We start from the raw sequence: 15,872 nt of genomic DNA on the forward strand, positions 1-15,872 counted from the left end.
ATTAGATGCAGGTTTGAATAAAAACAAAAGAATCGAACGTTTCACCTCTATTAGCAAGGAGTCACACACACACACACGCGCAAACAGTGTCAAAGCAGAAAACAATTAATACACAGACGTATATACACCGATCGAAGTCCGACTATTCATCACAAACAGCATCCGTTCACGAGTATACACTACAAATTTTAATTCCGCAGTGGATTTTGAAAACTTTACATAAATACGTTAAATAAAACACATTTTTATTAAAAATACTTTTATATAAGCGTTTTACATAATACTATTAAATAAAATCTTGGAACTTATATAAATTCATAATGATCATCATCATCAATAAAACAGTTAAGAATATTGCATTGAGGCTCTAAATATAACGTGTCTCAAGTCAAACTGTGACCGTTCGCTGTAACTTCTATGGTAAAACCAATAATTATTAAAATTTAAATAAATATGCAAATCGCGCTATCTTTGTTTAGCTTTAGATATATAGATATATAGAACGTATGTTTCCAGTTATTATAAATACCGGTCGGCGGTAATTCTGCCATTTATTAAGTATTAAATACATTATTGGAAACGCTATGTACGGGCGCTTGTGAAAAGCGTCAAACTTGAAAATAAAACAGGATTTTGACTGATGTTGAGATTTACGTTTAAGAGAAAATTATTATAGGTAATTCTTACAGGATTGTCTTGTACATTAATAGAATATGGGATTCTTATTTACAAATAATTAATTTAAATAAAAACTCAGTTTAAATACTGCATATACTATGTGATAGCGAAAGGTAAATTTTAAATTTTTCATATATATCCCACAAAAAAGTTCTTTGTGAATTCGTATGGAAATGGTCACGTGACCTTATTTAAATTTGATATTACAATAGGCTATTTGGCAGTATCAAAAAATGAGCGTTATGTAGGAAAATTACTAGAAAACAATCATAAGTTTATCAAAAATACGAAATATTTATATTCATACATCACGTGACACAAACCGGTCACAGATTAATCTATGATGACGTACATGCGTTTACATGCTCGTAAATTATATCTCCGCCTTCGAGAATTCTATAAGAATTTGTGTGATATAAGAATGATTTCGTTTGTTTACTTGTTTACAAGCATGGTACGTCATAGGTACGACGCCATCTTGCCTAGAAGAGGTAGGTTCTTAAAATTATAAATATTTAATTTGAATTAGCCTTAACGGAATTTAAAATAAAAATTTGTGCAGTTTCTATAGTCGGTAATAAATAATCTAAAATACAGCCAAATAGCCTAAATAATTGTTTTACAAACCACATATTTGCATCGGTTTCACTGACGTTTTAAAATGTCCGGCTTACCATTGTACGTTATCAATTAAGCCACAAACGGTGTTTTAAATCATTCAATTTATATATATATATATATATAGTAGTTTATTTACATAACTCGACTTTTCGAGTGCTTATCAAACGATCACCATCAACGAGCTGAACGCATTTTTTTATACGCGTAATACGAAGGATTTTTATACAAAAACAATGAGTAAAATTTAACTGCAATTTTCTCTGAATATTGGCCGGTCGAAATGGTTATTCTAATCTCATCAAATTTCATAGATTTCTTGCCCGCCTTGAGCCGATTAGCTGACACTAGTTAAAAGTAACTGTATAGGTTCAAACGCACCTTGATCTAATTAGGTACTTCTCTATCCATAAATTCTACGACTCGTTTCTGAGGTTGCACTTTATGTACACGTTTCTTATGTGTATATAAGGATGCCTTTTGCTTGAACGATTGTGAGCAGATCTCGCATGTCAGCGGTCTGTCCATTGAGTGAATCACCTCATGTTGGTTTAGGGCTTTTTTGTCCTGAAAAATATAATTATTTTTTTATACAAAACTAGCAGACCGGCCAAGCGTTGCTGTGGCTATGGTTTCAGTTATATTACATAGTAGTAACCTATTCAAGGGAAACGGTAGGAGAACACCACTCATGGGGACCACCATGCTTTTTTGGTGGTATACCATTAAATTGTAGCTTACGTGAAACCTTGGTACTTTCAACACAGCGCCATCTGTTAGAATTGTTACTATCAAATAATAAACAAATATTTTGCAATAAAATAATATTGCGGGTATAAATTGAGAAGTAAGCTATATATCTTTTAAGTTAGATCAAACCGCACGCGGTGTGCAAATTTGATTGAAATCGGCTCAGTAGTTTAGATGTCCATAGCGAACAAACAACGTAACACGTAATTTATATATATTAAGATTTCAACCTTGTCCTGAATTTATGACTCGCTGCGCCAAAAAATTTTATTAAATTTATATTGATACAATTATGAAAAGTCAATATTTAAAATAACAAATTGTTTCTGTATTTATTATTAAATTAATGAAATTATTTTGCATATTACGAACTTTCTACGAATATAAAAAAAACTCTTAGTAATATTCAGAAATCAAACTAAGGACTAAGTTTCTTCCTTCCTCAAAAATGTATAGTTCTTCTACTTGCTGAATTTTATCATTAAAACTGGAGTAAATTCTACGTAATTATATATAAATAATATGTAATAATAAGTAAATATATATGTAGTAAACACAAATTTTAATAATAATATGTCTCAAGACTTAAAGGTAATAAAACTCCCGAATATCAATACAAAACGTTGTAGACATACGGATGTAATCTTAAGTTTTAATCGCATTTTTGAGATTGTTTTTTTTAATTTACTGTTGCTTAAAGTGCCAGTACTTTGCAATACACAGCTTTTTATTCGCCCAGTAAATGTACGTCTTTCATCGTTCCATACTTTTCTTTTTTTGGACAACAACATTAGAACAAACAGACGTACAAAAAAAGGAATAATAAATTTAAAAAAAAGGAAAAAATAAACTACACTGCAACAAACTTTGTTAAAAATGATATACCAACCGAAAATTTCTTCCCGCAAAGATTACACATATGATTCTTCGGTTTCTCCTTTTTCTCGCGATGTACCCTCATTATGTGCTTTTCAACATTGGCCTTTGATGCGATCGGCTGAAATTTAACCATTCATTAACATACTACTTACAACACGTACTTTACACCACATAATGATAACTTTTAGGTATTTTAGTCACTGGGTGGATTTTATTTAAAAAACAAGTGAACGAAATTTTTCCCCAAAAATCAATTAAAATTAATCCTGCAGCCGGATCTCGTACTATGAGGAAACCGTATTAACTAAAAATGATCAATGATAGGGAAGGGTTGTAGTCGGAGGCCAAAACTCATTTAGGGTCGATTCGACCAAACTTCAATTTATACACGAGTAACTATACCAAGAATAATCTATTCCATGATTTTAATCTCGAGTAAATCCATAGTCGTTTGTCCACGTAATCGATAGTATAATTGTGCTAGGAATAACAATACGCGAATAGCAAGAGAATGGTGAACGAAAATAAAACTCGGCAAATAAATGTTGTTCTACAACGGGACAATGTAAGAGCATACATCATGTCAACTCGATTTTGCCGTATTATAGTGTAAAAAAGTAGCTTTTAACAGGTGTCAAACGACAACAAAAAGTTTTTATTTCTTGTTTGTTTGAGGCTTTCGTCTAAAAAGGAACTTCTGTTTAGCCCAGTTGAATTTCATTCTAATATTATAGAAAATAAAAAATCTAAAAACAAATAAATAAATAATAAATTGTTTAAACGTTTCATTATACAATGCTAGACTATTAATTTAGTGCGTTGCGTTGACTTGAAATTAAAACACAGAATACATATTTGTGAAATGACAGAAATCAGCTGATTGGACTGACTGACGCCATTAAATTATTCTAGGAATAGCTGTTATTCCGTGCGAAACGGCGGTATAGTACTTAGTAGCAATTCCCGAATAAGCCCACTATTCTTAGAATTTCTAGTTGGTAAAATGTAAAATTGATTTACTCTCGATTAACTGACGATTTATTCTAAGATTAAGATTTACTCTTGTTTGGTCGAATCGACCCTTAGTGTTCTAGCGTCATTGGATTATTAATTAAAGTACTTCTTAGAAACAAAATATTTTTAATAAAATCACATTACCTTACTACATATCGGACATTTATGCGTCGTTTTCCCCAAATGTTGGTAGTTGAAGTGGTCCTGCATCGCGTCTTTCGTCGGATAACCCTTGTGGCACATTGGACATTGAAATCTGAAGTACAATGGATTACGACCTTGGAGAGCGTTCAAGTATTACGTAACGTATTTTGGGGGTGTGGGGTTCTTTTGTAAAACATTATGATGCGGGGCGGGGATTAAATTACGCGTTATTGTTAATATTTCTTTTCGACTTTCACCACATAATAGTAACGAAAGAGTCACTAGGTGGTCACGAATCGTTTCACTATACTTGGGTACTGAAAAACGTTACGGCGAGTAACAGGGGGGGTGGTCAATGGCGTTACGTAATACTTGAACGCTCCCTTGATAGTAGCGACCGTTTAGCTATAGCGACGTCAAATCTATCTAAACTAAAGTTTAATTTAAAGCATATTTAAGTCCAAAATATAACTTAACAATATAAAATGATAACCTCTTTTCATTAAAGTCGGTTAAAAAAACTCATATACTAAAAAAATCCTCAAAGTATGGTCAGAAAAATAAACTTAAAACGGTATGGTACAATACTTACTTAAACACTGTATCCGACGCGTGCGCACGCGAATATTTAAGATGCGCCTGATACGTAGCAAGATGTGAGAACACTTTATTGCAATCTGAGCACTCGTATCGACTGGAATTTTGATGTCTCTGTATGTGATATTTTAGTTGAATCACGCGCACCATTTTATTACAAATGGGACATTTCTCGCGCGGCAAGGGCCCTTCGTGAAGTCTGAAATTTGAAGATTAATTTTTGGTACATTTATACTTAACCGAATTAAAACGCGTTATTTATAATATGCTACTGACCAAGATTCTGAAAAGCACTCATGTAGAATATAAATTCGTTTAAAATAATACAATTAAAAAAAAAACGTCATAGATTCGATCAAACTATTTAAAAACCCCATCCAAATATTGTGTACGACAACATTGCCTGATCACCTTTTTTTAACTTCGATAATTTTGTCGGTTAATAGTCGCGGTTGTGTTCACGCACATTTGTTTTTACCTCAAATGAGTAACCAGAGTAGTTCTGTTCACAAATCGTTTTTTACAGTGGTCACATTGCAATCCTTCTCTATGACATCTCGCGACGTGATTTTTTCTTGCGCGGGAGTTTCTGTAAAATAATATATTTTTATGAAACAAGTACGCCTAGGCCTAACATTCCACGACCTCATACCACAGGTACGAGGTCGTGCGTTCTAACCCCGACCCATAGATTTTGCCACCAGTCTTACTGTTTGCCGTCGAGATATGTGCATATGAAAAATATAGGTAGAGGTTGAATATGATGTCTCAATTTTTAAAATATAATAATAATATAAATTAGTTTAATTTAATTAATAAAAAATATTCTATATATATATATTTTATTTTAGTTATACTTTGATTAGCGGGTTCTTGAAATTACGAATGATTAACTGGACTTTAAAATTAATTAAAAATAACAATTTGTCTAGGTTCTATAATAACTAGTCTGAATTAATTTTTAAATCTTGTCAAATGACACACTTAGTTGGTATTGTTGCCGTTTCACAATACATATTTGTAAAACACAAATCTCTTATAGTCACTTTTAAATACATGTCAGAGATTAGGTTATAAAAGAACACGATGTAATTTGTTTTATTACAATGGCAACACCACGCAATATCATAGACACCTTACAGTGTCAATATGTCAATTGTCAAAGTCAATTTGTCAGTAGTACGTAGGATCGGTCGTGAAGTGCTTGAGTTGCTTTCCGATCGGCGCCTGTGGACGTGCGCACTGACTGTGTTTAAATATTAAGTTATAATGTTGGACGACGGTGGTGATACCAACTTTGTAATTATTAATCGCGTCGAATCTGCGACATACATTTCTTATTTGACTCAAAAGTGTGTTATAAGGTGTACTTAGGACTACGGATTGAGAACTACATTGAAATACAAAAACGTCGCAAAATTTGAATTTACAGGGTGATTAACAAAAAGTCCAGAATAAATATGTCTGCTTAGCACCTGTGCTTATTAATACGAGGGTAAAAAAGGTACTTACTTGAAAAATAGATCACATTCCAAACACTTGTACCCAACGATAGTAGTTTTTGATAATAACTTTCTGAGGTCACCTGGTTTAGGATTTGTTATTTCTTCTACTGCTTGAGACTTTTTCTTTCGGCGCTGTAAACATTTCGACTAGCTTGATATATTTACGTACATTATATTTATAATAATCGATTGCTTAAACAATATAAATAAATTATAGTTACAGAAACACCAATTAACTATTAAGGGGTTTAATCTTGGTGCTTGAAGGGCCACACAGAATATATATTATTAATTGGTTTATTACGTTGTTCGTGCAATTTTAATGGTTTTATGGTAAAAATGTTATATTGTATAGTATGTCACTGGCCTAAGTATGTAATAAGTTAATTATTTAAATATGTTCGACGACCTGGTGGACAGAAAAACTGTGTTCAGTTTGTGTTTCCACCACACCAACTTCTTTCTATTTAAGATCATGTATATGATAAATAAATAAATACATAATAAGTAATTGTTTCATATTAAGTATCAAAATTACTGTCGAACTATAATGACGTAAGTGTTAGCACTGCTGCCTCAAATTTCGACGGTTTTCTCTTTACACAGATTCTAATAAAAAATGTATCCAATTAAATAAAAATATTTTCTTATTTGTATTGTATTAAGAGAATTAAATGGTAATTAGTATACCCCTTGTATACGTTGTTCAATAAATAATGGTAATGCAATACTTTCTCTTTGGATAGAAAAAAATGAATCGGTAGTTTCAAAAAGAACATTAGTCCAAATTTGTGTGTTTTGAGTAATTGTAGTCTATGGTACCTTTGAGGGTAGATCTATAAATCCCTAAAGAAAGAACATTAGTCGGATGAATATCAATGGAGCTACGTGGGATTGAAAATGTCAGTAGATGCAGAAACAACATTAGTCCCACTGAGGTGTGTAAGAATAAATGAAATGACCTACATTATTTTTTTATCCACTAGAGTAGCAAAAGAACACGTCATGTCCATCCAAAAATTTTTTTTACATACCTACTGTGATAAAAGAATAAAGTCCATATTAGTTGCAGTAACAACACAAGTCCAAATATTATAAATGTAAATATCTCAAAAACTACAAGTAGTACAATAAAAAACTATAGATGTGCTACTTCAGACTAATTAATTCAATAATTTGTGAGAAAAATCTACAAGACTTCAAAAGAAAATACTCTGCGAAATCAGTTTTTTATGTCTCCTGAAAAGTAAGCAGATTGTGACTAATGTTCTTTTTGAAACTACCGATTCAAATATAAATACTTCCAGGAATAGCCATTTTAAATTATTAGAAGCTTGGTGAGAGGCCTGGGCGAATTATTAATTTTCAGATAGAATTATGTTTTTTTAAGACCCTGGTAACGAGACCTTTAGTCCATGTCTTATAAAAAATTGTTAGTAAATTAAAAAAAAATTGATTTATTAAGTTTTTGCTTTTAATTAAATTCTATAATTGTTTTTAATTTATATTATCTATTCTTATCGAAATCGATATCTTATCGAAATTTTCTACGCGAAATGGTATTACCAATTCGAAGTAGGGAATAGAATATATTGAAATATGTGAACGTACATTCTTCGTCTAACTTTGAAGTGTATTTAATGTAAAGTTTATGTATAGTGAAACCAGTAATTAATGAGTCTAGATACTTTTGTAAGTTACAGAGTACCAACACTTCTCTATGCATTACCTTTTTCACGCCGTCGCTATCTCCAATTTGTATAACACTATTAGGCAATTTCTTATCCAAATGTGTTTTAACGTGAAGAGATATTAATTTTATACTATATTCAACTCGCGAACATAGTTTACATATATATCGTATGTAGTGTTTATCTATATGTGCCTGCAGTTTTGACGACTCGACATATACGTAGCAAATTTTGCATGGTGTGCAGCCGGGTCGCTGAAAAGTTATTAAATTGTAAAGAATAAAATCATAAGCCATAGTTGACACATGTGAATTAAGGTCCATTTTCTAATTCGTATCGCAAGTCGGAATCTCTTGAGTGCTGTCAAATATGAAACATCAGAAAAAACGGTTTGACAGCTTTCAAACTAGATGTAAGTTTGACATTTTAAAATCAGGGCCTTAGGCCTCAAGTATTACGTAACGAATTTGGGGAGGGGGGTCCTTTTGTAAAACGTTACGATGCGGGGGATTAAATTACGCGTTATTGTTAACATTATTTTCGACTTTCCAGTACTTTACACCTCATAATGGTAAGTTTTATGTATAAAGAGTCACTAGGTGGTCACTAAACGTTTTACTATACTTGGGTACAGTACTGTACTCGGGTACAGAAAAACGTTACTGCGCGTTACATGGGGGGGGATCAATAATCTCCAAAAATTGCGTGACGTAATACTTGAACGCTCCCTTACTCTAAGTTCGAATTCTCAGAATCGGAGCCGAGGCTTAGGCTAAGTATGACTCAAGTATTTCAAATTCTTATTGGCTTTTGTCCCAGTGAAATCTTAGTTTTAAGTCTCAACTTTGAATAATCATAAAAATGCTTTAGTGCACAGGTTTAAAGTTTAACAGATATAAACGTGATTTTATACACTAAAATTATTTTTAGTTTAAATTCTATATCTGATAAAGTTTTCTTTAAATGTCGCGTATTCTAAGGGCCTCATAGCCTGGCGGTCTTATTAAGTGGCAGCTAGGTGAGGGATACCGGGTTCGATTCCCGGTTTGAGGGCAAGTTTTAATTTAATTTGTTCTCGGCCTTTGGGAGGGTTGTGCGGTACCGGGCGCGTGCTTAAAACCGTACATGGAGGAAACGGTCGAATTTCTAAGGCAAGCAATTATAAAAATCTTATACTTGACGCTGGCTACTGCACAAACCGTGCCAGAGCCATAAAAAAAATGTCGCGTAAAGGCTGTAATTTTAAGTGATTTGAACCCAAAATTATTAATCTAGGTATATAAATCGCAAAGTATGTTGCTAAGCTCAAAAATCGAAGACAGCTGGACCAATTCGTGTATTCTTTTTATTTATTCTTTGAACTTTGAGGAAGGTTTTGGAAAATTTGAAAGCTTTAATTTAATTTCGGGATATCAGACGACTCATTGGTCTAGTGGTTAGTACCCCTGACTGCGAATCCATAGGTCCCGGGTTCAATCCCCGGCTGAGACAAACATCGATGTGATGAGCATTTGGTGTTGTGCTTAGGTCTTGGGTGTTTACATATGTATTTATGTCTATCTATCTATAATATGTATGTATATCCGTTGCCTAGTACCCATAACACAAGCTTCACCAGCTTAGCATAGGACTAGGTCAATTGGTGTGAATTGTCCAAAAAAAAAAAAAAACAAACAGTCTCTATGGGATAGCATAGCAAAATGTTTCATACGTATGTAGCTACTAAAAATCATACTAAACTAAGTTCGCAGCAAATTACAACTAAATTTTAATTCTTACCTCACTATGAGCCGCATCGAAATGTTCCTCAACCTGTTGTTGCAGGTAAAATTCTAATATACACAATTCACACTTATACACCGAGCTAACATAGCGTACTTTCTTCTTTAATTCCTCCCTGAAACAAGAAACATCTTATTTTCTAATATAACAGCGAGTCTTCTAGAAGTGTGTCCATGGGCGATCACTTAACATCAGATGAGCCTCTTGCCTGGCCAGCCATTGATGGGTAAGTTGGCGCTGAAAGTTTTTCGTTTTGAGTCACAGAGTCAGCGAAGTGAGTGAGTGACATTTCTTTTAGTGGCACTAGACTATACTTCTTTAGGCGCGTTATGAAAAATTGATGAGAGTGAAATTTTACGATGCGCGCGCACCGTGACACAAAATTAACAGAATGAAGTTGCCCACGGAAGATGCTACGGTATTGGACATAATTTAAAAACAACATTCGAATAATAATAGAATTTATGTTACACTTAATGTAAGAGAATAATAATAAATATTTATTTAATTAATTTTTCAAATGTAAACTGAACTTTATTGACTTAATGACTCCTTTTCCAGTCTTTGATTATTTAATTGTAATTAATTATTTGCATGCAATCAAAAACTATTTTTAATAATGCCAAAGAAGTATAACTTCTTACGCGCGTACATAAGTACACGCACCCTTTTTTTTGATTTCAAACTTTGGAATTTGATCCTTCATTACTTATTAAAGGTATAACATAACGGTAAATTAAAATAAAGTTAGTTAACTAATTCATTCACTCAAAACATAATTGAAAAATTCATTATGTAGTAACATTACAAATACCTAAACCAAACAACCAGACCTACTTTCGCATTATATACATTTCACGAAGAACAAGGGGCCTTGTAAATTTTTTTAAAAGATATTTAATATTCGATTAATTTGTCTAATTGTAATTCATTGTTTTTAACATCACGAGATTGTGGCTGGAGATAAGATAAAACGAAAGAAGCGACGATGCGTTTCTTTGATTCTGATTGGTCAACAACTAATCATACGCTAGTTATCTTTTTCGTATCCTTTTTTATTATTGTCACTTTCATTTTCTACTATGTTTACATATGTTTTAATTGCTTTGCTTTGTACGCCATGCCATGACCCATATGACACCAAAACCCTCTGGAACATGTATTGATAACTTACCGAGATGCCAACATGTCCTCTTGCGACATATACTCAGTAATAAATCCAGATTTTCCTTCCATCGCCTCATCTTTGGACTTCGATTCTGGTTTAATAGATTGCAGGTTTTCTTGGGGCCTGCAAAAGATATAAAATATTTTTTTTTTCGATGAGATTTTATGTTCTGTGAAGGAAAACATCTTGAGGAAGCCGAAATGCGTTAAGGCCGATTTACATTATCATAGTGTTTAGGAGAGTGCTTTAGTACAACTTGAAAAGCAAGTTCTTTAGCGTAGCGTTTACTAAAGCAAGTAGCGTTTACATGTTTCAACTAAAGTACTATCCTAAAGCACTCTCCTAAACACTAAGATAATGTAAATCGGCCTTTAGACCTAAAATGCGAGTGCGAGTGCAAGTGATTAGTAATTGAGGATGATAAGTGCAGGTGTGTAGTGTAACTAGTGTCCAATTATTGTTTAGTGGCTCTGTTAAGTAAATTCAGTTGTCAATAGTTTGGCAGGCACGCTGCGAGTGAGGGGGAAGGGAGGGCGACGTCACTACTCGCAGTTCACTCGCAAAAAAAATAGAACACGCTTCTAATCACTTTACTACTAATCAGTCGCTGTCCACACTTGTTATCTCCAAATCACTAATCAAAGTGAATACAGGCTTTAAGAACAAAAATAACGAAAGAGAAAGAATTTTGGTTCTTTATAACACATATACTGTATTACACACGTCGACAATTTTTGTGTGACATGCCTTGCTTTGCAGCTGAGACTATTGCACGATCTTAAGGTTGAGAATACCTAGACTAGAGAAGTGTTGTTTGATGATTTGCTATTTTAAAAGAGTACCGAGAGTTTTTTACGCCGGCTTTTTCTCTCGGCCTACACCCTCTGTCTTCTTTGCCGATGAGTAGGGATGCCTACAAATTGAAATTTAATGACGTGGAATAAGTGATACATGTATCTTATGTTCCATAATAAACATATTTTTTTCTTAGACTTAAATCCCTTACCTCAATTGCATAATCACCAGCAATAATATTTTTTATGGCACAAAAGAAGTATTATTTCTCCTAGTATATAAACTCTTTGCAAAGCGATATTTGTAACTTTATTTAATTAAAAAAAGTAATATCTTTTTTGCTGACTTCTTATTGTTTGTCCGTGAACATCGGTTTTACAGAATTCATCAAAAATTTATTAAAAAATTTCCAGAATTTTCTTGACGCGTATTAATTTACACGATGCATACTTATACAGACTACTTCAGGTAATTAAATTTAATTAATACGTTACTCACTGAACAATCAGTTCCGTCATTTCCCCCTTGACATTATAATCCACTGATGAGACCAGAGCATCTGTCCCAACAACTATATGCGATAAGGCACCGGTGACCGGATTTTTTAGTACGAGCTCAGGTACTGAAATACAAATGATAGATTTTGTTGACATTTGATATTCTTTTTTTTTTTTAAAGACAATTCACACCAATTGACCTAGTCCCATGCTAAGCTGGTGAAGCTTGTGTTATGGGTACTAGGCAACGGATATACATACATATTATAGATAGATATACATATAAATACATATTTAAACACCCAAGACCTAAGAACAACACTAAATGCTCATCACATCGATGTTCGCCTCAGCCGGGGATCGAACCCGGGACCCATGGATTCGCAGTCAGGGGTACTAACCACTAGACCAATGAACCCTATTTGGAGTTAGAAAAAATAGCAGATAAAGTAGTAAATACATAAGAAAGTCCAGACAATTACTAGTCATGTGTCATGAATCTTCTGTGCATATGTTGGTTATTAAACTACTCCTAAACGGCTGGATCGATGTTGACAAAATATGTGTGTTCAAGTGGATTCCAGAATGTAAGAATTTACACCTAACCTTCTAAGGGCACATATTATTAGCTGTATTACATTAGTCAACGAATTACATAGGTTAACATTTTCAATAGTCCGTTGAGTGACCAGACAAAAGTTCTATTTGTTAATGCCTATAATAATTACTTATTATTTTTTAGTTTGTTTGCCTAAATAATTTCTTAGGTTTTATTGTGTATGTATCTTGTCGATTTGGGGTCAACTGCTAGGACAAGATTGTGTTTTTTATAAATAAACAAATTTATTTATTTACACTTCGTTGCAATAAAAATAAAAGAAACACAATACATAAAAATTATAAGGGATGCAACAGGCGGCCTTACCGCTAATAAGCGATCTCTTCCAGGCAACCCTAAAGAGAAAAACTAAAAAAAAAAACATGATGAGTGCGAGAAGTGCAGAACCAAATGTTATATAAAAAACAAAATATATAGAATAATTTAGATGATTTTTTGTCCATGCATACAGAATGATGTCTGATTGGTCCGCTAGTATAATAGGAATCTTTGTATTGCAGTATTTAATATTAACACATGACAAAGATGCAAGGGAAACCTCGGTAACCTCAGCTTGTAGTTGACTAACCTTCTAAAACTGGATCATCAGTTCCCAAGGTAATGTGATCCCTAAGTGCTTGTGATACTTCAAATGACTCATTTTTAACATCCTGAGTAGTTATTGTAATGTATGGCTGAGGCCAGATTTCTGTATGTTCCTGGTAATCAATGTAGACTCTATCATAATCATTTTTTATTGAATACTCTAGTGGAGACAGAGATTGGGCCATATATGTGTGGTCCAGAGTCTGCAAATGAAATCATAGAAGTATATAGAATATTGGTACAGGTAAATTTCACTGAAAAAAAAAACACTGTACAGAGGGCACAATATAGATAGCTACAACAAAAAAATTACTCTAAAATTACTCTGTGATTGTAATGTTTCCTCTGTCACTAAGGTAGACTATTAAATTTTTATTTATTATTATTTATATAACATTAATTAGTATTGTTTATATAAAAATAAGTACCATTTCCTAGAAATGTAGTTCAGCAACTCTCAGTTTAACGCATTTTATGTAAGAACTAAGGCACCCAACATTATACCATATGTAGTTTAGGATATAGCTCAAGAATCCAAACTGTATAATATATAAGTCTTTAGATTATGTTTTTGTAATTAAACTCCTTGGCTGGACCAATTTTAATGAATTTTTTAATGTGTTCAAGTGTACATATTTAGATATACAATTAATGTTTATGTTTTTTTTGTTATTTAATTGAATAGAAAAACATTGAACAAATCACTGTATATATCACTGTTAATATTTTGTCTTAATTATAGATAACTATACAGACCTCTTGTGCTTGAGTCAAGGACAATACTTTTAAATGCTCATACGCGGTTTGAACTTGCTGTTTGAACTTTTTAAATTTGTTTAACATGGCAACACATTCCCAGCACAGTGTTACTTGTATTTTATAAAAATAACTAAGAGAGTCTTCAAGCTGAAATTAAAAAGAAAACTTTATTGGATTGCAAAACTTATTGTATTTGTTTATGTGAGCATTTTTTAAATTAAACATGTTTTAAATAAAAAGTTGATTTCTAGAGTGAATTAATTTAATTATATTTTACCAGGGCCAGTTCTTGTAATGTTTAATACCAATACTGATTTCTATTACAATATAATGTTATCTACCAGATATTGAAAGACCCCTCCCGAGAGTGACAAAAACTAAATATTGAAGTTGGGTTCACTGTTTTTCAAGAATTTGAAACTAGATAAAATCTATGAGACTTTCAATATCAGAAAAAAAAAAATATCGAAGAATATAATAATTTTAAAAACTATGACTAATATGACAAATCTAGTAAAATCAATACCAATTTGTATACAGAAATAAATAAAAAACTAAAAAGTTTAGGAATTACATGTAGTATGAGTAAGAATATTAAAGGACTTCTAATTAATTTAAATGTATATTTTTTTGTACATTATTAAAAGAATTAAAATAAATCTTGTGTTTCTTACTTTTGTTATAATAAACTTAATATATAAAATAAGAACTAGTGGTGTATGAAAGGTGTGTAAATAATATTATCACTGTTTTTTAAATTTAATTTTGTGTTCTAATTATCCATTTAAATTATTTTTAATATTACTATGTAGGTCAAGAATATTATAAATAATATATATTCATGTCTTGTTAAAATACTATCTTGTTCATATATTACTCTACTTAAGTTATGTAATAAGACGTGAAAACATTTTAGTGAAATAGGTAAACTGTAAACGTAATTTTTTTACAACTTACATTTTCTCCCGCGTAATCTGCTAAAAGCGATCGAAACAACTTAAAAAGGGTTGTAGATTGATTTACTTGAGTAAAATTTCTATCTATGCTTAAGCAACCACTGCAGACCACTTTATAACAAGTATCAGGAACAATAAGCTCCATAGTAGTTATAAATTATTTGACACAATTAACGAAATACACAATGCTTATTTTGATTACTTTCCCAAAACATAACAAAAAGTTATACCCCCATGTAAAATAGACGAAATTTCGTCAACATTATTCAACGCTACAACGACACCACAAAATGGCTTCTTTGCTTTAGTGATGTATCGTTTCGCTTCTGGGCTCGATACAGAGTTCGAATGGTATTAGAAATTAGAATCAATCGACGTTCGGTTTGAATTCAATTCTCATTGTCCGAACAATGGATAGACTCGACTATTACATATCTCATTTTGTATTATTAAATAAATGCATAAGACATATAAAGTTTATATTCATATTATCATATAGCATAGATATATATAGCAGGGCTTGCGTCAGGCTTCTTTATATCAAAAAGGTTTTCGATATACTGCCTTGATGACAGCCTTTTTGACCGTACATACTTATAGCCATGTACTTATCCCGACAATACCATACGGTAGTGAATGTTGGGTGTGGCAGAGAAGGAATGAAAGTAGAATATATATCGTGGAAATTTGAGCGTTAATAAATATATTTTGTGGTAGGTAACAATGCGCGGTAGGTTAAATGAGGACGTCATAATGACAAGGATACTAAAGGGAATGCTTCGGTGGTTTTGACACGTAGAACGGATAAATGAAAAGTGGTTAACAAGTAGGATAT

The 15,872-nt window shown here is 32.3% G+C and overlaps 1 protein-coding gene across 2 annotated transcripts; it reads right to left on the minus strand.

Annotated features, from left to right (window-relative positions):
* Nucleotides 1–228: 228 nt before the first annotated feature.
* On the minus strand, nt 229–15,375 carry LOC125061335 (zinc finger protein 26-like). Of its 2 annotated transcripts, none has more exons than XM_047666725.1 (13): nt 15,039–15,375; nt 14,079–14,228; nt 13,306–13,435; nt 12,120–12,243; nt 10,833–10,949; nt 9,656–9,773; nt 7,915–8,130; nt 6,193–6,317; nt 5,159–5,269; nt 4,676–4,879; nt 4,084–4,195; nt 2,936–3,043; nt 229–1,863 (listed from the first exon to the last, which is right to left on the minus strand). In XM_047666725.1, exons 1-13 carry the CDS (start codon nt 15,180–15,182, stop codon nt 1,684–1,686), a joined length of 1,839 nt encoding a protein of 612 aa, XP_047522681.1. In that variant the 5' UTR covers nt 15,183–15,375; the 3' UTR covers nt 229–1,683. The 2 variants fall into 2 exon arrangements, with proteins under 2 accessions (XP_047522681.1, XP_047522680.1); XM_047666724.1 differs by having other exon boundaries at nt 233–1,863; nt 13,306–13,525; nt 15,039–15,370.
* Between the last annotated feature and the right edge of the window lie 497 nt (nt 15,376–15,872).

This window comes from Pieris napi, chromosome 23 (genome assembly GCF_905475465.1).
Source record: "Pieris napi chromosome 23, ilPieNapi1.2, whole genome shotgun sequence".
Classification (NCBI taxonomy): Eukaryota; Metazoa; Arthropoda; class Insecta; order Lepidoptera; family Pieridae; genus Pieris; species Pieris napi.

Excerpts from the sequence above, each read along its gene's own strand:
- LOC125061335 (XM_047666724.1), bottom strand. The coding sequence starts at position 15,182 with ATGGAGCTTATTGTTCCTGATACTTGTTATAAAGTGGTCTGCAGTGGT. Across the intron at positions 6,318-7,914 it reads ATAGCGACGGCGTGAAAAAG|CGCCGAAAGAAAAAGTCTCA; the intron begins GTAATGCATAGA and ends AAATGTTTACAG. Across the intron at positions 5,270-6,192 it reads GAATGTGATCTATTTTTCAA|AAACTCCCGCGCAAGAAAAA; the intron begins GTAAGTACCTTT and ends ATTATTTTACAG.